This window comes from Patiria miniata, unplaced genomic scaffold, assembly GCF_015706575.1.
Source record: "Patiria miniata isolate m_02_andy unplaced genomic scaffold, ASM1570657v1 HiC_scaffold_16, whole genome shotgun sequence".
NCBI lineage: Eukaryota > Metazoa > Echinodermata > Asteroidea > Valvatida > Asterinidae > Patiria > Patiria miniata.
In genome coordinates this window covers 6,437,182-6,461,200 of record NW_024037054.1, presented here as the reverse complement: position 1 = coordinate 6,461,200, position 24,019 = coordinate 6,437,182, and the positions used below count along the sequence as shown (strand labels likewise).

The following is a 24,019-nucleotide window of genomic DNA, read 5'->3' as shown; positions in this document are numbered from 1 at the left end:
CTTAAAAGTTATAGTGCGCCCTCTAGAATATCAAATTATGCGCGCGTCTTGATAAAACCAAAAGAGGTCGCCCTTCAAGCAGACCGTTCATCACAATTTTTTTTAAAAGTACATGTACCGGTATGATGGAAGGGCAACCCATTTTTTGTGTGTTAATTTAAACATAAATCAACAGAATTTTCCGCAGAATAACTTAATAACTAACTACGGTATTGAAGTCAAAATTATATGATTTTCGACTCAAATTTTTTTTTTTTTTTTTATAATTGTTTTTTTTAGATACGTCTGTATTATTAACAATGGCATTAATTTAGCAAAATTACATGGAATATATATGTGGAGGTAACGAATTATACATCGACCTGCGGCGTTTGAGATCATGACAAGGGGTGCAACCTCGTAAATAGGTCAACGTCCGCCGAGCTCATGAATAATTGTTATACACGTACAGTGAACTTATTCTATATTGGAGAGTTCTGAGAGGTGCAGTGCCATAAGTTGGAATTTCATCCAGTGATCGGTCTTGATGTGTAACATTAGGAGATTCAATTTCGTGAGAAATCCTTCAACATTGTCATTATACCGAATAAATGTTTTATGCGCGAAAAATATAATCCAAATAAAAATCAGTTTTCATGGAACAAAAGCAGCACATGCTACTTTCAAAGGAATAAATACCTGTTTTACTGATATGGAAAGGTTTTTTTTCTATTTTGTAAGGGCATTTTACACAATTAAAATTTTGTTACAATTAATAAATCCCCAATTGCAAGTTTCTACCATCAGGGGCGTCGATTGCCAGACCAATAAGAGAAAAGGAGAGGATGGGTATGCCGACAGGCCCTAGGCTAGGTGCATGGAAGATATGGATAATTTTTGTTCCGGTCACCCGGCCTCATCAGCAAAATCATTTGAGAGACACAATCTAACGAATCGGGGCGATGTTTAAAGCGAACGAGCTGGGGCATTATCGGACAATAAGTGGCGCTATTCGATCGTTGTGGCATAAATTTGCCAACACAATTTCAACGATTTTGCTAACAGAAACGGACGAGGATGATGACCTCCCCCCCCCCCCCCCCAACGGCGCCCGTGCGTCTGTAAATTTACTCAAGCATGAAGTACAACTTGCATACGGCTGGCAATTTTTGGATATCTCGGTTCAATTTCATACCATATGTCGCTCAAAGTCACACGCAAAGTGAAAATAGATAGGCAATTTCATACGGTAATTTGAATCAGAAAACGAAGAGTCAAATTAGGGCCTACAATGTCAAACCTGGACAATAGATTAAATTAAAGTGTCTATGCTCCCCTCAAAATTGAAAATACCAGCAATGCTGTTGAAACCCCTCAGCCGGAGTCAAGATCTAATGCGGAAACTTGCCTGTACCCAAGGGCAACCCCCTACCGAAGTTAGACACCAAAATCTCATTTCTAACTCAAGTTTACTGAGCTGCCCGGACGCTCGGACAACCGGACTTCCCTGCCAGACGGAATTGTGGGGTGATAGCATTGTGTTCCTTTTATCCCTTTTTCTAAAGATCCTCTTCTGGGGTGATGTTTTTCTATTATTAAAATAGTGGTGTGATGCGTTCTGAAAGGAACATCACCCCACAAGTAGGGTATGGTCAGAACGGACGACAATACCCCTCGAGCCTCACGGCTGAGGCATTCACATGTGTTTGCCAGCACATCCAAATTAGAAATTGCGTCATTCAATTAGCCAACACCAAATCGTCATTCAATTTGACACACCTTGATTCAATGAGGTTTCTGCCTTCGATTCTTACTTTCCTTTCGTTTATGTTCAATCAATTTTATTAGCTAATTATATGCACATTAAATTTACAGAAATAACGATGAAAACAAAAGGCTTTAATCATAGGACAGCTCATCACTTTCATCTTTATTTTTTTTTTTTTTTTTACATCTATTATTTAATCGTTGCTTAATTTTCATTCTGACCTACATCAACTTCTTTAAAATTAGTGCTTACAAATTATAAAAGAATTTCTTCATTCATATTTTACTTATGTACGTATCGTGATAGAATTATAGATCTTTTTCTTTCAATTGTTTGTGACTGTGCTCCAAAAATGGTGCATGTGGTTTATTTAAATTCCAGTACTAAAATGTCGATAATGTTTGCCTATCAATGATTTCAGTTGACCATATGTTCTTGGCCCATGGCTTGGGCGTATTTGAATGCTCTTCGCGGATGATTATAACTTGAATGCTCGTACTTATTTAATATTAATAATATTTAATTGCCGTATTTTCCCGATCGCGTGCTCCAAAAAACTATACTGGATCTTCTTTTTAGACGATGATCTTCAACTGCAATCAAATTCACGAGTTTTAATTTACATTAAACCAACAATAAACACTATTGTCATCTAGTCACACTGTGATGAGTACTGAATGCTTGTGTTGTACACAATTTACAACTTTCTCCGGTGATAGTCGAAACGATTAAAACAGTAATTTGCATGAATTGAATGTGCCCGACTTTGTTCGAGTCCCCCTGATGATTTTCACCACACAGATCTTAACATTTTGATCGGGTTTATTGTCACTGCAGGTTTATTTATTATTGTATTTATTATCCACATCCAACAGCAGAAAAAACCGCCAATTACAGGACTGGTTGTTTCATGTCCTCAGAGTAAAGGATTACAGATGCTCACGTACCTCCGCACACGGCTCTTTCGCAAAGAATAGAATTGACGATTAATACTAGGTCAATCAGAATTTTACTAAAAGCACAAGCAATACGGCAACGGATTTTCAGATTTGTACCATAGAAAGTTGACACTTTATCTACTTTAAAAGCAAAAATGATGACTAGTCTGAAGCAGAACAATACGCGACTTAGAAACTGCATGCGATATTTCAAGTCATTCAATCTAGAACTCACAATATCCGTCTTTATACACAAAGGATAACATTTGTTATTGCACGGATTGGTATAGAAACACCATCCCACTTAGAAGTAGTAATATTGACATGACTTGGCATCTTCAGTGTTCATTTCGGTAGCCAGCTGACATGACATGAGTGCTCCCCGGCTTGCCAGGCGCAGACTGAAGGAGCGGCATCGAGGCTCATCCCGGCACACCAAAGCCCAGGCCACGCTGCTGGTTGAGCTTTCCTTGAGGATGCGATCGGTCAGGCAGCGGGCCGTGAAGAAGCCACGGGCATCATACGTCAGCAGACAGGACATGGACGGGACAGCAGGGCTCTCGCACATCGCGTTATAGCTATACGTGCATGGCAAGTCATTCCAAAATCCACCGTGATTGCCGCCCCACATTCCTGCACAATCTTCCCGATCCTTGTAGGTGGGATGCGGCTCCCCCTCTGCCCAGTTGAAGTAGGTGCACTCGTGATCTCCTTCACCAGCCTGAACCCACCTGTCTTCCTCCTCGGCATCACTACAGCCGATCCAGAGATTCCCTGATTCAGTGACCTTCCTCGTGAACATCTCCCAGATGAACTGATGCTCTTGGAGGGAGTCAGGAATCACCAGGCCAGCACTCATATTGGCGCAGGCTTGGGATGCCTCTTCCCATGTAAACGTTTCAGTGAGCAGTTGGTAGCAAGAATTGCCAAATCTTTCTTGACCGGGCAGGCATGGTTCGGCCTGAACACACGCGAACATGATCACAATACTCAGCCCGACGAGCTCCATAGTGGCCTTATTTAGACTCTCAAACATGACGCCTTATGTAGAAAAACTAGTCTTGCGGCGTAAATATATATGAATCTCTCTTCACAGAATATCCCAGGTAATGCGAACCCTACCACGTAATTTTGTTCAAATGCCATTAGCTCATATTGAGGTTTATCGCGAGAGGTGTTAATTTGTAAGGTTGCCATGCCAATACCCGCGCCTCATTAAGTGCAATGTAGCTGTGGCCTGTTTAATTAAACGCACTATCAAACTGACAATGTAACTTATCGATTGGAACTAGACATCGGAAACTTGTGAGCCTTATTAAATTTTTAATATTGGATGATAGCGAGGTAGCGTGGGTGAGATTGACATTCGCAGTGTATTTTAGTTGACGTCTGAATTCGTAAATAACCGATTGGACCAATGGCCCGTGATCGTCCTGCGTAGTCCCCTTTTCTTGCAACGAACTTTTGGTCCCGCACTGGGAATTCGCGCTGAAGTCCCTGCCGGACTTCAAAGCTCTGGAATTTCGCCGTTCTTCGGATTCTGAACTGCAGTTTGCTGAGGAGTGGTCAAGGGACTCGCTCTCCGCCACAATTAATTGTGGGGTTCACTGCTCTAGGTCAAAGTCTAGTCACACAATCCACCCGTCAATCTACATAGGAAGGCGCCCTCTACTGGTCACTAATAATCTAATCAGCCTGAGGTTCATTTCTCGTGGCTCAGCTCACTGCGTTCTATCACATCCTAAATGTTACATTGTAGGACGCCCTCTATTAATTCCTGTGTCATTCCAAAAGAAGCTGGATTAGTGGGCAAATCGAGGGACAAGTCTGAATAAACCAGTTCGATTCCCGGTAGTGTCCCTAACCCGTTCATTAGTCATATAATAAGTCACGGGGCCAAATCAGATTAGCCCTTGCCCAGTTCGCATACACAACGCTTTCCGACCAGGACGGTCCATCCCAACAGACTCGTCTTTAGCCGCTCAGGGACTTTCCGGTCAGCGCCTCCCGAGTTACGCCCTGTGGGGAGGGCGCCCTCGTTCGAACCCTGCCCCCAATACAAGGACGAGAGTGCAGTTTGGTAGCGCACTGCTCCAACACATTGAGGTTGGTAGAAAGATAACGGACGTGTGTACGTAACATGATTATAGGCTCACCTTAGTAGACTATAGACAATGATATCCACATGCTTTTATCATAAAATAATTTTAAAAAGTTATGGATATGTCGAAATTATGAATTTGAATACTGTCAAATTAGCTGGTTTCCCAGCTTTATATCACTCTAAAAAAACACATTGGTTAACATAACAAATCATTGGTTGAAATAACCAACAATTGGTTAATATGACTGTCCAACCAACCGATTGGTTGGACACATATTAACCAATCGGTTGGTTGGACAGTCATATTAACCAATTGTTGGTTATTTCAACCAATGATTGTTTATACATTGAGACACTGCTTAATACTGATTTAACACATTTATCCATCATTTTCATGTTTTGGATACACCTTGTAGGCCTGTACGTCTTTTTTTTTTTAAGAGTACCGTATAACAACTGCACACAGAAAAATATCACAAATGGATAGTAACATCACATTGTGCACTCTACACTTCCAATCTGTTTCAATCAAACAGGATGCAATTGGGCACTGATGCCTTATTTGCCTGAAAATGTGATGTATTTTCAGAAAGGTATATACACATATATATTGTGCCAACAAGTTATATACAATTTGAAAACCAAAGTCTGAAATCAGATTATTGCAGAAGGACTTACGTCCCCGATCAAAGCTTGTCGATGTCTTTTAAGATTTGTTGCTGTGTCCGGAGGTCGCGACATTATGATCAAGCTCCTATTCTGAACAAAGCCGGGACAAAGAAGTTCAGGGACACAATTCTTTACACCGAACGGGTCAAGTGCATCCGGTGTTAGGCCAAAAAAAAAAAAAAGTCTCCGGTTTCTGGTATGCGCGCGTCGCCGTAGCCATGCGCGTCGGCAAAATGAAAAAGTTTTTTTTTCAATAAAAGATGATGTCTCAAAACCGCCAAACTCACTGGTTTGACTGGAATCCTGCTGCTGCACAATTTTAACGTGTTTTTAGATGGGGTTATGGTCGAGAATAAGCTTTATGTGGCCTCTCTGGACTCCCATATATATTTGCACTAAGTTTAGTCGGGCACCATTTGCAGTCATGAGCCGACATTTGAAGCAAAAAAAAACAGGTAAAAAAAAAAAAAGCCGCGTCGCCGCACCACTTTTTGGGCAAGCTCCATACCAGAAACCGGAGACTTTTTTTTTGGCCTGAGGTTCAAGTGTGCACAATAACTGCGTGGAGAACACCTCGATTGTAATCCTACCGTACGGTGATCAATTAAATAAACATTAGTGTACCTCAAGCTATTTAAAAAAAATATTAAGATAGGTATATTTTGGATTATTTGTTAACAAACAATCCAAAGCTAATGTCGTTATTTTCGGTCAATCTCTTAAACAAGGTATACAATTTAACTTCTCTTCGAAAAAAACCCTGTAAGAATTCTTCAACAAGGCCAACTGTAGGGACACTGTGGAACACTTTCACAAAGATTGCATTGGTTTACGTTGAATTAAAAAAAGGTAGTTAGGAACACAGAGCATCTTGTTTAAACTAATAACTTCCAAGCTTCCTGGACAGCGCCATTCACGGAATGTTTAGAATTTTGCTTTCCTGAAGAGCCAAATTCAATTACAAGCAGCTGTAGAACTTAACCGGTTGTTTCAGGCTTCGGTTTTAGTTCACGGATATCTGCATAATGAATCTGACTGAAAAATTACCTACAGGGTGTCCCCCCAAAAAAATGCTCCACTCTCTTTTTTTCCAAAATTCAAGAAAACCAGAATGCATAAATTTCTTATCATGCATGGTAAGAATGCTATGTGTCTTGGTTGTTATCTACCAAAAAATCAGATCATACTGTCAATCGACTGGGGACAGAAATGCTTAAATATGAACTCGCCTCCATTTGCCAACTGCGCTGGGGACTCAAATCACCACTTTTAAAATGTCGATTTTTGTCAAGTGTGCTTTTCAAAAATTCTACTTGGTATCTATTATGAAAGACCAGTCATCAGTTGTTGTCAAGCAAACAAGAGAAAACCAACCCAACCATGGCATTGTTCATTATTGGACTTTGACAAAAAATACCTATTTGTAAATCAACCACAGGTAATAATTGTTCACCTGTGGCTGGGTGCTACAATTCAGTGTGGGGTTCCCTCAAATCAGGTGACAAAAGGTGCTGGTCTGAAAAGAACCAGTCAAGCAGATCGGCACTGCCCACACATAGGTAAACAATTGTTACGTGTATTTGATTTACAAATAGGTATTTTTAGTCAAAGTCCAATAAATGGACAATGCCATGGTTGGTTGGTTTTCTCTTGTTCTATCACATCCTAAATATTACATTGTAGGACGCCCTCTATTAATTCCTGTGTCATTCCAAAAGAAGCTGGATTAGTGGGCAAATCGAGGCACAAGTCTGAATAAACCAGTTCGATTCCCGCAGATTCCCGGTAGTGTCCCTAGCCCGTTCATTAGTCAAATAATAAGTCACGGGGCCAAATCAGATTAGCCCTTGCCCAGTTCGCATACACAACGCTTTCCGACGAGGACGGTCCATCCCAACAGACTCGTCTTTAGCCGCTCAAGGACTTTCCGGTCAGCGCCTCCCGAGTTACGCCCTGTGGGGAGGGCGCCCTCGTTCGAACCCTGCCCCCAATACAAGGACGAGAGTGCAGTTTGGTAGCGCACTGCTCCAACACATTGAGGTTGGTAGAAAGATAACGGACGTGTGTACGTAACATGATTATAGGCTCACCTTAGTAGACTATAGACAATGATATCCACATGCGTTTATCATAAAATAATTAAAAAAAATTATGGAGATGTCGAAATTATGAATTTGAATACTGTCAAATAAGTTGGTTTCCCCGCTTTATATCACTCTAAAAAACATTGGTTAACATAACAAACCATTGGTTAAAATAACCAACAATTGGTTAATATGACTGTCCAACCAACCGATTGGTTGGACACATATTAACCAATCGGTTGGTTGGACAGTCATACTAACCAATTGTTGGTTATTTCAACCGATGATTGGCTACATATTGAGACACTGCTTGATACCTATTTAACACAATTATCCACCATTTTAATGTTTTGGATACACCTTGTAGGCCTATACGTCTTTAAAAAAAAAAAGAGTACCGTATAACAACTGCACACAGAAAAATATTACAAATGGATAGTAACATCACATTGTGCACTCTACACTTCCAATCTGTTTCAATCAAATAGGATGCAATTGGGCACTGATGCCTTATCTGCCTGAAAATGTGATGTATTTTCAGAAAGGTATATACACACATGTATGGTGCCAACAAATTATCTACAATTTGAAAACCAAAGTCTGAAATCAGGTTATTGCAGAAGGACTTACGTCCCCGATCAAAGCTTATCGATGTCTTTTAAGATTGTTTTGCTGTGTCCGGAGGTCGCGACATTATGATCAAGCTCCTATTCTGAACAAAGCCGGAAAAAAGAAGTTCAGGGACACAACTCTTTACACCGAACGGGTCAAGTGCACCCGGTGTTAGGTTCAAGTGTGCACAATAATTGCGTGGAGAACACCTCGATTGTAATCCTACAGTGATAAATTAAATAAGCATTAGTGTACCTCAAGCTAATTAAAAAATATTAAGATAGGTATATTTTGGATTATTTGTTAACAAACAATTAATCCAAAGCTAATGTCGTTATTTTCGGTCAATCTCTTAAACAAGGTATACAATTTAACTTCTCTTCGAAAAAAAACTGTAAGAATTCTTCAACAAGGCCAACTGTAGGGACACTGTGGAACACTTTCACAAAGATTGCATTGGTTTACGTTGAATTAAAAAAAGGTAGTTAGGAACACAGAGCATCTTGTTTAACTAATAACTTCCAAGCTTCCTGGACAGCGCCGTTCACGGAATGTTTAGAATTTTGTTTTCCTGAAGAGCTAATTTCTGTTACAAACAGCTGTAGAACTTAACCGGTTGTTTCAGGCTTCGGTTTTAGTTCACGGATATCTGCATAATGAATCTGACTGAAAAATTACCTATATGCTTTTAAACTTTGTAAACTATTGCAAATAAAAGCGTCTATAACATGTCCAACAGTTAAACATTAAGTTTCACTGTGTAAAGGCTTGCGCATAGGTCCTTGGGTTCATTGTAATCGCAGGTGCTTTATTGTTCCAAGTCCTCAGACGGACTATTACGGATACACACATACATTCACCCGCACGACGATCCTTCGCAAGGAGTATAAATGGTTATTAATAATAGGTGAATCAAAATTCATTAAAAGCACAAGCAATACGGCAACAGATTTTCAGAGAGTAACGATAGATGATCTACATTAAAAGCAAAAATGGAGATGTCGAACAATACGGAACGTAGAAACTCCGAAATTTCGTCGCAAATTAAGCCATTCAATATAAAACTCACGATATCCGTCTTAACACAAACGATAACAAACGTTACAATGTGCAGTTTAGTAGAAATAACATCCCTCAGAAGTAGTAGTACTGACATGACTTGGCATCTTCAGTGTTCATTTCGATAGCGGGGTCCAGCTGACATGACATGAGTGCTCCCCGGCTTGCCGGGCGCAGACTGAAGGAGCGGCATCGAGGCCCATCCCGGCACACCAAAGCCCAGGCCACGCTGCTGGTTGAGCTATCCTTGAGGATGCGATCGGTCAGGCAGTGGGCCGTGAAGAAGCCACGGGCATCATACGTCAGCCGACAGGACATGGACGGGACAGCAGGGCTCTCGCACATCGCGTTATAGCTATTCGTGCATGGCATGTCATTCCACAGTCCACCGTGACCAAAATAGCCCCACATTCCTGCACAATCTTCCCGATCCTTGTAGTCGGGATGCGGCTCCCCCTCTGCCCAGTTGAAGTAGGTGCACTCGTGATCTCCGTCACCAGCCTGAACCCACCTGCCCTCCTCCTTGACATCACTACAGCCGATCCAGAGATTCCCTGATTCAGTGACCTTCCTCGTGAACATCTCCCAGATGAACTGATGCTCTTGGAGGGAGTCAGGAATCACCAGACCAGCGTCAATATTGGCGCAGGCTTGGGATGCCTCTTCCCATGTAAATGTTTCAGTGAGCAGTTGGTAGCAGGAATTGCCAAATCTTTCTTGACCGGGCTGGCATGGTTCGGCCTGAACACACGCCAACATGATCACAATACTCAGCGCAGCGAGCTCCATACTGGCCTCAGTTCGAGGCTCCAACCCGATGTCTTATGCAGACAAACTGGTCTCGCAGCTTAACTATAATATGAACCTCTTTTCACAGAACATCCTCTCAAAGAGATATAGCAGACCCTGCTAATTACTATGTTCTCATTTCATTAACTTTGTCCCCATTAGGGATAATTGAAAGACGTACAAATTGGCTGCGACCGAATGGTTGCCATGCCAATATTTGCGCGTCATCAAGTGCTATTAAGCTGTATAGCATGGTTTACTGAAACGCCACTATTAAAAATGGAACACAATTATCGATTTGTAAGGAGACAATGTAGAATCTGCACCTAAAATGCGAAAGATTAATTTGATTGGTATCATACAGAGCGATAGAGTTGCTTGTGACAGCGGAGTATTGGAGACGAGATTGGCATTCGCAGTGCATTTTAGTTCACGTCTGTTTACACGCGCCTTTCAACACTCTATTGTTATCTTGTAAAGGAAGAGTTTAAATTTTAGTTGTTCACTGACCCTCGAAGCAAGGTATTTACCTTTCAAAAACAGAAAACGAGATTTACTAGACCTAAAAAGAAGCCCTTTCGTGTCACTGAATAACAAAGGTTAGAAAATTATATAAAAATAATATATCATTATTATACGGACGAGTACATGGTGATGTTATTTATTGCTTGTCTTGTCTCACACACGATTAAGCATCATTAGTTAGAGCTCGACCTTTTGAGGTTGAGGAGTCTTTCTTTCCTTTTTTTCTTTTTCTTACACAATAATCAATTCAATTAAATAGTACTTACTTAACGAGATAATTAAACAGAGTTCGTATCTACTAAGTTTACCATCTTCGTCATCTGATCTCTTTTATATTTGTTGTCTCTGAAAATATTCCCTTTTTCTTTAATCACTAATTTGTTGTTGCATTGTTACAACCTTTGGATACTAACACTTGTTTCTTTCAACTATAGTTCTGAACTTTGTTAACACTATGTTTTGGTCCATGTACTAAATAAGCTAATATAATTAGTAATTTTTTTACTGGTAATATTTCTTTATCTTTTGTCAACTATTCTCACATGATTTTACTTCTGTGTTGTAACCTACTCTCGCCACAAATCGCACTGCGCAATATTTTTGTTTTTGTTTTTGTTATTTTTTTTATTTATTTATTTATTTTGTTTGCGCGGGGCGGCTCCCGGGCCTCCAAACACTCTTGTCGCTGCTGCTCTTGGCACGCAGTACTGTAGATTACGCTTTCTCTATCCTATAACCTGATGTATCTTATGAATACATCCGAACGCCACTTTCCCATTTCCCTAATTTGTGCGTCTGAGAAGCCACGGGAAAGGGTATGGCAAGCGGCCCCTATTCTGAAACTGTGGCCCGTACATGCATGTGGGTCTAATCCTATAATTGTCACCGTCTTTTGTAATAAATACAGGCAAACTCAGCTTGTTTCACTGGTTGGCCGCTTGGCCAGCATTACAGAAACTTTGCATTAAATGACATACGCGTCGTTGGCTCATGTAATCTGACAATGCTCAGACTGGGCATATGCATATATGGTCTACTCACTTGAAATTTGATCTACAGAATGGGGGCGCCCAGGCTTTGTTGTTCAATAATACTGTGTTTAATGGTACTAAATGCAGTGTGACTGTTACTTCAGTGTTAGATATCATTTATGTCAGTAAACTGAATTAAGTGTCTGACTTTTGGGCTGTTTTTGACGGAAAACAGTCTTTACTGATTTGCGTTATACATGTATTATTAATCGATCATATTCATCGGGAGGTAGTATCGATTAAGTCAAGTCTCGTGACACCGGTATCGGCCAACGAGTACATTTTCATTTTCGTCTGCTCCTCAGCCAGCTCAACATTTCTGGACCAAACTCGGACAAGTTACTTTAAGTTTGGACCTGGTAAGTAGGCCTAAAATATTTAAATTTAACTTTTTTTGTGGAAATTTCTGTTAAATTCTCGTTAGAGCTGTCTGGAAGTGGCAAATTGTTCTGTATTTAGTTGAACGTTCGTATCTTTTTGCGTTGAAATAAGATGTTTTGCAAACGTGACCGCCTGACAGGCATTGCGATGCGGTGCAGTTACACGCAAGTTCGCAACAGTTTTGATTTTTAATGCGTTCGACAGGTGTCTTTTACCAGTGAATTGCGGCAGGTGTAACATTGCTAGTTCTGTTTCCAATCTACGAACCTTCACACTGTTTAAAACACCTTATTAAGTTAAGCTGCAATCCCATACTTACAATTTTGGAAGTGAGAAAGAAAAAGACTTGTCTTTTTGTCCAATGACAATGGTTTTGGAACTCTACTTTTGATAATAAACTTCAATATGTTACAAATGTAAGGTCGAGTAAAAAAATAAACAGTTTCTCGTCTGGGCTTTTTACCCCCCTGGCAAGTTTAAAGCCAGAAAGGGGGATTGGAAAAAATGTTGCAACCTGACACCACTTTGTTCTTCCTATATCATCTCAATGAAAGTCAGTCATTGCAAAAATGATGATAAGACAGGAATCTGGGACCAAGAAACATTTCAATTTTGTTAGGAAATAGGCCTACTTAAAAAAAAATGTCTTGACTCTTCATAGACTTTGTACACAATCGCGGAAGTGGCGTCAGGTTGCAACATTTTTTTTCCGGGGGATTTTGCGGTAGCGTATTCCGTCAGTGTGTATGTCTTTTTTTTAAATAAAATGAAAGAGGCGATCGTTTTTTTTTGTCTCCAACCCCACCCCCCCCAAAAAAAAAAGACGGCTGATTTTCCAAGATGGCACAGGGATTCTTCCATTTTCATGGCACTTTTGCTCACACAAATTGTGTCTAAAGGAGCCGTATTCCCCCTTTCTAAAAAGCTACAATTTTGTTAGGAGACAAAAAAAAGACAATATAATGACAATACGTGCGCTAAATATATTGCAAATGTAAGAATTAAATTTCAAAAATGGGTGGAAAAAATGGAAGCGGTGGGGATGGGCCTACCATATCGGGGAATGATTGATAGAGCCTATGAAGACCTAGCCAAATAAGTTATTTAATTGATATATTCCATTACTAATGGAATATGTCAGGCATAAAATGAAAATTCGGCCTTATTAATTTTAAAGCATTTATAATTAATAGTGAAGTACATAATAATCCTTGCTCTATGATAATATGTACATTTTACGAGAATAATTTGCAAAAGACCAGTGTTGTAGGAGAGAGGAGAGATGCATAAATGCTGACTTGCTGTAGGCTAGATTCCATTTCTGGTACAGTACTAGTTTCTACCAAAACTTTTACCTCATGTTAAATTACAATTAAATACATGTAATAGCGTTAGTTATGGCCGCCTTCTTTCCTTTTCAGCATCCCTCTTTTTGTGCCTCAGCCACCTGACACCCCCCCCCCTTTGGTGCACCACTGTCAGCAGTTAATGCTTAGCATAGCGTTTTAAGTGTAAAAAGACCTCCGAGCTGTTTGTGTTCCTTTACCTTTCTTGTCATTAACTCTTGCAAGTACATGTGTAGGTGACAATCTGTCTGTTTGGTTTGACCCTTATACAACTAGGAGCTTTAATATATGCCTATATTGTAGCACTGAAAATTTACTGACGTGGGCAAGTGTATTGCTGCAACGCAAACATAAATTATTTAGTCATATTATTGGTACTGCCAACTGCTTCAACATAATTAGGTAGGCCACAGAGGATATAGTGCAGAGTGTTTTTAAAAGTCTTTCAGCATAAATCAACCAATGCCAGCTCTGTACTTTTGCCCAGTATATTTTGTCACCAAGATTTGTATAGATTTATAAACTCTGCTGTGATTTGTGCAGCCTGATTTTCTTGGTTCTCTCCCAGATTTAAAGGTGAAGTAGATCATTTGCAGCTATCCAAAAAATAACTGACAAAATTACTTTGCAAAAGCTTACTTGGTTTAAAGGCAGTAATGGCAATAAACTCCCTGTGAAATTATTCTTTCTGGTATGCTGTCATTTTGAAGAAAACAAGAAAAGAAGGCCATTTCCAAAGATGCGTCAAGCGACGCATTTTTTGAAAATTCAGTTAGTAGTTGGTGCGTAATTTGTTGACTCTGTGAATGGGTGCGGGCAAGCATTGACACGACGCACACACGTGCGCAGATGCTATTATTCGTCAGTTCAGTGCATGACATCGCGTAGCTGCCATCAACTGAATGAGAATGTGTCCCCGATGCTGATTTTGGGTGCAATTCTAAACATGACTCTGCAACTTTTGAATTGAAATCGAGATCCTAACATTGTTTTCTTGGAATATACAGCATTAACCGAGTTAAACCTTCATCAGGTTAGTTGTTAAGCACCCCTCTTTAGATTTGAGCACTTTTGTTGCTTCAAAACAAAAAAAACTTAGTGCACAAATGACAAAATGGTCTGCTCTACCTTTAAAATATCTTTTGATGACTTTTAAGAAGGAGATTAAGGGCTTTACATTCCTTCAACCGGCTCTGTGGATTTTCTACTGTTTTCAACAGCTTTATGCTTCAACTTTTAAAACCGGATCTGGATTTGAGAGGGTGGAAACTTAAGATAAATGTAAAAGGAAAAGAACGATCAGACAATAAACATCCTGAAGCATTGTAGCTTGTGAAAGGAACCAACTTCTGCCTCACTTACTCCTTCCAGTTGATTTAACTCCATTGTCCTGTCTGGATCCTTTTGTTGGTGAAACTTTTTGTGAAACTGTTCAAACTCTTCAAGTCAGCGGTTGTGATGATGAACATGCCCTGTTTCTAAAATACTCCAGTTGTTCTCCAAATGAACTGTTAAAAATTATTAAATTGGAAAGTGGAAATTGCAATTTCATGTGATCCTGAACATTTACTCTATTATTGGATGGCAGATATATCAAGACAATGATTCAGAATTACAAATAATGGAAACTGCTTTTGACAGATATCTGAAATCAAGTTGATTGTTTAGATATTCATTTGTTATTATTATAATCAATTTGTTTTTAATATTGTGTATTCTGAAATAGTTTAACATAACAGTAGTGAATAGGCATTGACAGTGATGTGCATTTTGTATTATTGAATGCATGTTCATAACCTCCATAAACTGTATGTGTCTCTGAGGCATTTCAAGTCTGTCATTCCATATCGTCGTCATCTTTTTTTCCTTCTCTCCTGACGTATCTGTCTTGTGCTTGCTCAGTGCAGCGCAAGTAGAGAGCTAGCAGCATCCTTTCATAACTACAATAATAACACGGCAGTCCCTGGACCGAGACCCAGGCAGATACCGTGGCATTGTGGAGTGTGTCTGCTGTGTGTTGTGTGTGTGCCAACAGAGCATCACAAATTCTCTGTGGCTTGGCACTTGGCAGAGGTTCGGAGTGAAGTCACTTGCGCCTCTCACTGTAGTGAGGGGTTTCGTTGTGGGCTGTGTCTCTGTCCCTTGCACATCGGTCAAAAAGTGCCGGCCACAGCCTTCTCTGCTGGATTTCAATCGTTTCGGAGATCGGACAGTTTTGTGGTGACTTGAGACTTGAATACTTCAGGTGTATTTTCTTGGTAAGTATCTTTTAGTGAACCGATACACTCTTTAGCTAATTAATTGTGGTGTTCACTTCATTTCTTGAACAGTAAATGTATGACAGCAGTATGTACAATATTCTGATTCCAGTTTGATTGTAAAGAATAGTTTGGAGAAATCTGTGATTAATGACTGCTTTCCTCCATGCAACATGCTTCCATTCCAACCTTGCATCCCTATTTCAAATCTGTTGGAAATTCAGTGCCAGCTATTTGTTAGAGAAATCATTGAATTTAAGTTCAAATTTTTGGTTTATTTAATATTAATCACAATGAGCACTGAGCTGTTTCCTTTGAATTGGAGCAATTGCTTTCTTCTCAAAATAATAATGCAGAGATTTATTCAGTTGAATTTCAAGTTTCATTTTGAAGTTTATTCTCCTACCCATACCCTTCTGTATTTTGACTTCAAACTGGCATTGTTTATTGATGCAGTTGGGTGGTGGCCAATTTAACGAAACTGGTGCCTTGGGTGTCTTTCATCTCTCTCCTTCATCACTCCAAACCCCAGAAGAAAAAAAACCCTTGCCCTCTGGGTTTGCAACTTTGCGCTGCCTTTCCTCCACTTTTCTTGGCAACATTCCAGGGTGGTCCTTAGTAAACTTTGAGCTTTTCTCAAGAAAGGTGGTTTTGTGCTCAGAAAAGTGCTGAATAGCTTGACTTTTGAAGTGCCCTCTTGCAAGGAGAGACTTAATTTCTAAATTGCAGTTTCGTTGTGATCGTGAGGCTGAGAGTTGGGCTGTCAGTGAGCAGCACAGAGTTCATTGTTGGGGTCCCATTGTGGAGCTTTCTGGGAGATTTGGTCTCTTGCAAGCTCCTATTAGCTGGGACGCCTGAAACCCTTTTGAATGGTCATTCCTGAATCGCTCACAGTTTGTTGTGTAATTCCTCTGTGGCTCTTGAATACTTGGTAATAAGGAATCTTTAGTGTTGACAGAGTATACTCTTGCACTCATTGTGTGGGAATCACAGAACTTGCTGTCTTTTTTTCTGTTCTGGAGAGCGTGGTAAACATTGCTCATTTTTGCTGATTCCAAGATATTGTAGCATTAGATGTTGGAACAGAAAGGGCGTTATCAGGGATTCTCCAGTTATATTAAGTTCAAGTGATACATCGTTCCATAGCTTCTGTTTGTTTATTTATCTTTTTTTATGGCATGCGGCCCCTATTCTGAAACTGTGGCCCGTATATGCATGTGGGTCTAATCCTATAAATGTCACCGTCTTTTGTAATATATACAGAGACACTCAGTTCGTTTCACTGGTTGGTCGCTTGGCCAGCATTACAGAAACTTTGCATTAAATGACATACGCATCGTTGCGGGCTCCTGTAATCTGACAATGCTCAGACTGGGCATATGCATACAGCATATGCCTGACATTTCTATACTGGCCTGTTTTCCTTTGGAATGCTTGTAGTGTTGCAAAACTAATCGTACATCTTCGCCATCTTGTTTTTGTGTGTATGTTATTTATTCTTAAGACATTGGCTGTGTTTTGATTTGAAACGGTCATTTCCCCAATTCGTAAGAATGCTGCGAAAGCCAACAAAACATGCTGCGGTACATCAAGTTTTGATACCTTGATTTCGCACAGTGCTCTAGTGCTGCTGTAATTTTATGTAGCAGTTGTAATGTGATCGGCAGCCGTATCACATTACAACTCGATCACTGATTGGTTCCCTAGAAAAGTGATAATGCTTGATCAGGTACCGCACGTAGCGCGTACGTGTACAACCGTTGGGCGAGCCATTGAACCTTTTCTCGATCGCTGATTGGTTCCCTAGGAAAGCCTCAGGAGAAAATAAGGGAAAAGTTAAACCGCTGATACGAAATGGCCAAGATGTTAGTGCGAGTATGCCCGCTGGTCTAATTGTTGTGCCATTTGAGGGCGCACTATGCACCGTCCACTATCGATCACTAGCGTCTTTGGCCAAGACTATGTAAGGACTTGAGTACATGTCCTCGGGTTTATGTAATCACAGATCCATTGTTCTCAGACGTTTGACAGATACACACATACATTCACCCGCACGATGCTCCATATAGAACTACATGTAATAATATTCGTCATTATACACAAAGGATAACAAACATCAAGATGTACACATTAGTAGAACCAACATCGCACTCAGAAGTAGTAGTACTGACATGACTTGGCATATTCAGTGTTCATTTCGGTATCGGGATACAGCTGACATGACATGAGTGCTCCCCGGCTTGCCGGGCGCAGACTAAAGGAGCGGCATCGAGGCTCATCCCGGCACACCAAAGCCCAGGCCACGCTGCTGGTTGAGCTATCCTTGAGGATGCGATCGGTCAGGCAGTGGGCCGTGAAGAAGCCACGGGCATCATACGTCAGCCGACAGGACATAGATGGGACGGCAGGGCTCTCACACATCGCGTTATAGCTATACGTGCATGGAAAGTCATTCCAAAATCCACCACGATTGCCGCCCCACATTCCTGCACATTCTTCCCAATGCTTGTAGGTGGGATTTGGCTCCCCCTCTGCCCAGTTGAAGTAGGTGCACTCGTGATCTCCGTCACCAGCCTGAACCCACCTGCCCTCCTCCTTGACATCACTACAGCCGATCCAGAGATTCCCTGATTCAGTGACCTTCCTCGTGAACATCTCCCAGATGAACTGATGCTCTTGGAGGGAGTCAGGAATCACCAGGCCAGCGTCAATATTGGCGCAGGCTTGGGATGCCTCTTCCCATGTAAACGTTTCAGTGAGCAGTTGGTAGCAGGAATCGCCGAATCTTTCTTGACTGGTTTTTCCAGCGTCTACAAGCCCAAAACGTGAAACAAGTCAGTTTAACAATATTTTCTACAACATACTAATCCTCCAAATCCATTTCCTTCCTCTCCTTTTCTTTTTCAAATGAATTTTGCACAACTCTCCGATAAACTACTTGTGGTAGTAACGACAAATATACCAAAGTGTCCTTTTTTCCATGACAAGATCACAACAAAACGAAACAAAAGAAAACTGACTTGGTCATTTATTTTTCAATTGGCAGCTAACCCGTGAACATCGTTCGCACCGTTTGCAAACTAGGAGCAGATTAATCGTGGACAATCGTCATCTCCAATGGCCATGAAGATACTGATACTTCTCCTTGCAGCCACGGCTGCTGCAACGGAAGGTGAGATGATAAGCCAAGTTGCGTATTGAGAAATCCACCTGTAGATCGATGTTAATCACCGCGATCCCTCAGGCCGATATGTGGTTGTATTAAATGAAGATCCTACAGTGGCGTGGCGATTTCGTTTTGCATACAGGGTACGGAGCTTCTCCCCGGCCCCCTTTGTTTTATCCCCCCCCCCCCCAGCGAACAATTTTATATTTCCTGTAAACGTACTTTAGATTATAATTGTCAATAGAAAGTGTCGCTTGGTTTTCTTTGTTACACAGTATATGATGGATACGATCGTCGAAGCATCGTTCAAATGACTAGCATGGTTATGTGTATTGCAAACCTCAACACTTGGGAGGTCATGTCCTATACCAACTACGGGTGTTTCTGCGGCAAGGGAGGAATCGGCAACACCCCTGTGGATGAGACAGACAGGTCAGTACCCGTTCTTTACATTATTCGGCTACGGTACGTTTTTTTGCGGAGATTAAAGGGAATTATACAACATTTGCAAACATTGGAAAACAAAACTACCAAATTTTTACGAAATACCCTAATAGGATGTTGGTAAATGAAAGTCTAAAGCATCCTGTAAAATTATGGCACCTGGTGTGAAGTCGTTTTCAAGAAAAGTGGTATTTTGTATAAATTTTCTAAGGTGGTCGGCCGACCACCGTTGGAAAAACTATTTTTCAACTACTGCTCCAAATTTACCCCTTTTTCAGTCCAAATTTTGTTTGCTATTGGTTACATGTTCATTAACGGGTGCAGGCCAGCTAGACTGGTTTCCTTACCTTACAATTTTCGGGCATCAATAAATTGATTCATTTCATCTTTAGTGGAGTCAGGGAACCAGACTACTTGAACATATTTGTTTTTCTTGGTTTTTCCAGCATTTTCGAACACAAAACTTCAAACATGTCAGTGTAACAGTATTTGATCTGTTATACTAACCCCTCAAATAGTTCATTTCTGAAAATTACAGCAAAAGCCAATGATGTACATTCCCTTTAATGTTGATTTCAAAACGCTGGCATTTTTAGCCCATGGGCCAGACCAGATGTTGGTATACCACCCGAGGTGGCAAAACTTTAATAGTGTTAATTTCTTTGTTTCATTACTATCAGTGAAAAAAATATAGATGATAACCTGTTGTAATGAGTAGCTTAATATTTTGTTGATGCAGTAACTCCTTTTAACGTAAACCCTATGGGTATCAGGCGGTGGGGCCACAACCCACCCCCAAAAATGATACTTATTATAATAACTACTGAACGCTTCGGCTAATCGGCATGAAATTCGGTGATCTCTCCAAACTTCTACTACTGAGGGGCCAATATTGTACAAAACCAGTTATTAGACAACTCTGTCATTTGTGTGTGTGTGTTAAACCATGAATAGGCCTATCATTTTTGTGGGGATAGAACTCAATGTTTTCTTTGCCCAGGCCTATCATGTACTGAGTTTACTGGAGACTACAATTCATGACCACCCGATTAACTACAATGCATGTTGGGAATCCAATGTGGCCGACTGAGAGGAATGGTGGCTCTATCCCATCCAAAGGCACCTCTCTTTCATACTGACTTGAAAAAAAAAACCCATGTGGAATATCCTGTTCAAGCCATGGGTCACATACCATTATATTTCCAGTATTCGAGGCAGAATGGGTCTTGTATATATTAATGACGAAAATTGGGTCTGGTATCACTGCCAATATATCCAAGTTTGTAGTTTGGGCGGGGTTATACTTTAGAAAAAAAGCAGGAATTCATGTTCGTGTATAAATCAGCTGCTACATTGTACATGTTTGTATTTGGGTGTAAGTCAATTGGAACTCACCTAGGGAAAATAAAGCTTTTCTCTTTATCATCCTGATAAGATTTTGATATTACCTCAATCTTTTTTATAATAACAAACTTTGTTTTGTACCATATTGATCTCTGGTAGACGGTAAGAAAGATCACCGAATTTCATATATACCGACCAGCCAAAGCATACATGAGTAATTGCAATAAGTTTCATTTTGTGGGGGTTGTAGCCCCGCCCCCTGATACCCACAGGATTAAAACGTTAATAGGGGTCTGAACCTTCAAGCGGTTATAACGAATCATAAGGGACCACATTGAAAAGGCTATCACATCAAAATATATATATACTACAGATCTGTAGCAGTAACAAATGGCAATAGGTTTTGCCATCTCGGGTGGTACAAATTGGTGAATTTTGGGGTCCTGGCCCATAGACTATATAGTCCACAAGTGCTACTCCTTCTGGAACAGCAATTTTGACCGACATTCCTATCCAACCTGCGAACAACAATTTTGAAATGAAAGTTCGTGGGAAATCAAGTTCGGGAATTTATTTTACGGTGAGAAGTGCGGGCACTTTTGCAAAAAGACCAGTCATCAGTCGTTATCAAGCATACAAGAGAAAACCAACCAACCATGGCATTGTCCATTTATTGGACTTTGACTTAAAATACCTATTTGTAAATCAACCACAGGTAACAATTGTTCACCTATGGCTGATTGTTCACAATTGTTACGTGTGGTTGATTTACAAATAGGTATTTTTAGGTCTGTAAATAGGTCTGTAAATAGGTCTGTACCACCCACTCGCACAGACAAACTCTTGTCAAGACTTTTCTGTATTCATCAAAGTGAACAACTGTTATGTTGTTTCTGAAATAGCCAGCAACTGAACCGTAACCTTGTTCGAAACAGAAGGTTGATTGTAAACCATGGCCTTCAGAAATAATTGCTAATACTATAAATAAACTGTATACACAAAATTAGGCTGTATTAATATAGCAACTTAACGAACCTTTGATCGAAAGAGAAGGTTAATTGTAAACCATGGCCTTCAGAAAAAATTGCTAATACTAACTGTATACAACAAATTAGGCTGTATTAATATTGCTGTAAAATCAGAGGCGTAGCAATGTCATTTATTACGGGGAGGGGGGGGGGTTAAAAAGTTAAAGAAATTGGCATTCGATGACAGGTTATCGGCCCTATACTTCTAAGGGTTGAAAACAGTCCAAGTACTGTCTCGTGTAATTTAGATGGACAGTTGTGTACTTTTTTTTCAATCTCTGCTCGCTTCAGATGCTGTCAGGTTCACGATATTTGTTTCGATGACGCCATGCTACCCGATGTGGGATGCTCTGCGAACGACATCTACTGGGCTAACTATCTCTACGGAAAGCGCGACAATCCGGACGGGAAGTGCTCCGTCCAGTGCGGTGCGTATTTTTGTCTACCGGGGCCATTCCTGAAACCTTTGGCTCTGGTGGCAGTTGCGGCTTATGTTTGATCAAACAATTGTTTCTATCTCAAAGCCTTATCCAATTGCGATTTAGTGACGCTAATCCCTTTTGCTAAACTTGTGAGGGAAACTTTACAGTCTTCGCAAAGCACTGTTCATTCGTTGATCCCGTAAACAATAGGTTATACCAACGCCACAGGACAGGGCGTTTGGATGAACAAAACCCAATGTCATCCCGTCAAGCTTTAACCATTGAACTAATTCTTTTGAACCATATAGTAACAGAAAGCTTAACTGAGCAATCAAGTAAATAGTTACAATCCAATAAAGAAATGCAGGTCGATTTTTTTTTGAGAACTAGCGGCACCCGCTAGCTGGATTGAGTCAAATACGAGTATTTACCTTGACCTCAATTTGCATGTTGACCCAAAGTGGGCGTGGTAAACCTTGAAGCAATTTCGCCACTTTTTCATCATGAACGTTATATTTCACGTAATTTAGCGATACGTTTTGAAGTGACATGATTGCATACAGATTGTAATACTTAACTATTCAAAGTCTGAAAGAAACAAATTTTCCAAAAGAAAAGAGCTAGGTCTAAACAACACAAATCCATTTTGTTCACGTGCCAACCTTATCTTCAGAGGACAGTGAAGTTGGAGCATATACATATATATATACCATTTAAGGACCTACAACAACCACCACTGCATTTTGCGCTTGCGCACACTCTGTTTGCTTTTTACAAAAAGTCATGACACACAGACATAAGAGAGACAGCAGACAGACAGACAGCGTAGGATCTTTCAATATGTGATTTACCCCCTTTTTTTGTTTCCTACAGTGCCGGAGGCTGACTACCCTGCGTCCAACCAGAACGCCAAATGCAAAGCTTTCCTGTGCGAGTGCGACCGTGTGGTGGCGGAGTGCGTAGCTCGTCACCGTAGCTCTTTTAGTGCCGGTTACGTCTTCCACTCCTGGAAATGGGGCTCCTGCAGTAATTAAGGGCGTACCCATAACAAATACTGGCTACACGCGCAAAGGATTTTGGCCCCACGACACTGATCTTTATGATAACAAGTAAAACGTTTATTAGACCTATAGGTCCCTATAAGTAGTTTTTTCTTTACAGAGGTTGCATTCGGGGAAGAACATTCACTGCATTTGCAAATGTATAACGACTGATTAACAAAGTGTCATTCAAAAACTTGAGGCGTTTTTAAAGACTTTTTCTTTCATTTGTTTTTTACTTCCTAGTTTTTTGTTTAAGGGATAGCTGCGGGGTAGCGGGTATGGTTTTTTTTAGGTTAAAGTGATAATATTGGCTGGAATGTTTTATGATTTGTTTTTATTTGCCTGTGTTGTTCGTTGTTAAATGAAGTAGCTAGGTTTTTTACAACCCGAACTTTTGGGACTGCGCTCGGCATCCATCCCACCTCTGATCTCGGTGAAGCAGTAGACCTGACAACGTTTTACAGATTCTGAAAATTCCTTTTCCCCCAACATATCATAAGGGTTAAGTAATGTCGGAGGAGTTCCTGTTAATCATCGTCAGTAATAATTCACAACCGTATCTTTTAAACTTTTATGGAAATACCAATGTAACTAGTTTTTCCCTGCTTTTTTAATCACTGAAGAGTTCAGATCTTTTAAAATGACTCTATGAAAGAGGTTTTTTTTTCTGAAAGGGCAGCAGTGGTAGTTTGGTGGCGGTATTTTTTTATTTTTGTTTACACAATCGCATTATTATGGTGGTTTGAATGTATTTTCCTTAACTTTTGCTGTGTTAATGTCTAATTAAAGTTTAACCTGCAAGCAGACATATCCGCAATTGTGTGTAGCCATTCATCGAGGCAATCTGGCGCGGTAAATGAGGTTATTTCGTCATATACATTTTCTCGCCGGGGTAGACATAATAAGCCTGGCACGACAGCTTCTCTAAATAAATTATCCCTCCAAGTCGACTCAATGAGGACGAAATGGTGATTTTATGGCGAGTAAAGAGGTCACCCTATATCCACAATGTCGACATGAATCATATTT

The 24,019-nt window shown here is 40.4% G+C and overlaps 3 protein-coding genes across 7 annotated transcripts; 1 reads left to right on the top strand and 2 right to left on the bottom strand.

The window, feature by feature from the left end:
- Positions 1–8,844: 8,844 nt before the first annotated feature.
- LOC119722784 (perlucin-like protein) lies at positions 8,845–10,141 on the bottom strand. The gene has a single exon (XM_038193110.1). It carries the CDS (start codon positions 10,000–10,002, stop codon positions 9,289–9,291), a length of 714 nt encoding a protein of 237 aa, XP_038049038.1. The 5' UTR covers positions 10,003–10,141; the 3' UTR covers positions 8,845–9,288.
- Positions 10,142–11,653: 1,512 nt separating this feature from the next.
- Positions 11,654–23,800, top strand: LOC119722785 (phospholipase A2 AP-PLA2-I-like). 5 transcript variants are annotated; one of them, XM_038193112.1, is made up of 6 exons: positions 11,655–11,917; positions 15,193–15,543; positions 18,590–18,715; positions 18,985–19,141; positions 21,817–21,953; positions 22,821–23,800. In XM_038193112.1, exons 3-6 carry the CDS (start codon positions 18,661–18,663, stop codon positions 22,979–22,981), a joined length of 510 nt encoding a protein of 169 aa, XP_038049040.1. In that variant the 5' UTR covers positions 11,655–11,917; positions 15,193–15,543; positions 18,590–18,660; the 3' UTR covers positions 22,982–23,800. The 5 variants fall into 5 exon arrangements, with proteins under 5 accessions (XP_038049041.1, XP_038049043.1, XP_038049040.1 ...); XM_038193111.1 differs by having other exon boundaries at positions 15,188–15,543; XM_038193113.1 differs by lacking the exon at positions 15,193–15,543 and having other exon boundaries at positions 11,654–11,917.
- On the bottom strand, positions 17,695–18,604 carry LOC119723208 (CD209 antigen-like protein C). Its single transcript, XM_038193770.1, has 2 exons — positions 18,595–18,604; positions 17,695–18,374 (listed from the first exon to the last, which is right to left on the bottom strand). Exons 1-2 carry the CDS (start codon positions 18,602–18,604, stop codon positions 17,695–17,697), a joined length of 690 nt encoding a protein of 229 aa, XP_038049698.1.
- Positions 23,801–24,019: the final 219 nt, after the last annotated feature.

What these genes read in the sequence shown, in the direction of transcription:
- LOC119722784 (XM_038193110.1), bottom strand. Translation starts at nt 10,002, where the DNA reads ATGGAGCTCGCTGCGCTGAGTATTGTGATCATGTTGGCGTGTGTTCAG.
- LOC119722785 (XM_038193113.1), top strand. Translation starts at nt 18,661, where the DNA reads ATGGCCATGAAGATACTGATACTTCTCCTTGCAGCCACGGCTGCTGCA. An exon ending in CACGGCTGCTGCAACGGAAG is followed by an intron (nt 18,716 to 18,984) that starts GTGAGATGATAA and finishes TTTGTTACACAG; the next exon opens with TATATGATGGATACGATCGT. An exon ending in CCTGTGGATGAGACAGACAG is followed by an intron (nt 19,142 to 21,816) that starts GTCAGTACCCGT and finishes TGCTCGCTTCAG; the next exon opens with ATGCTGTCAGGTTCACGATA.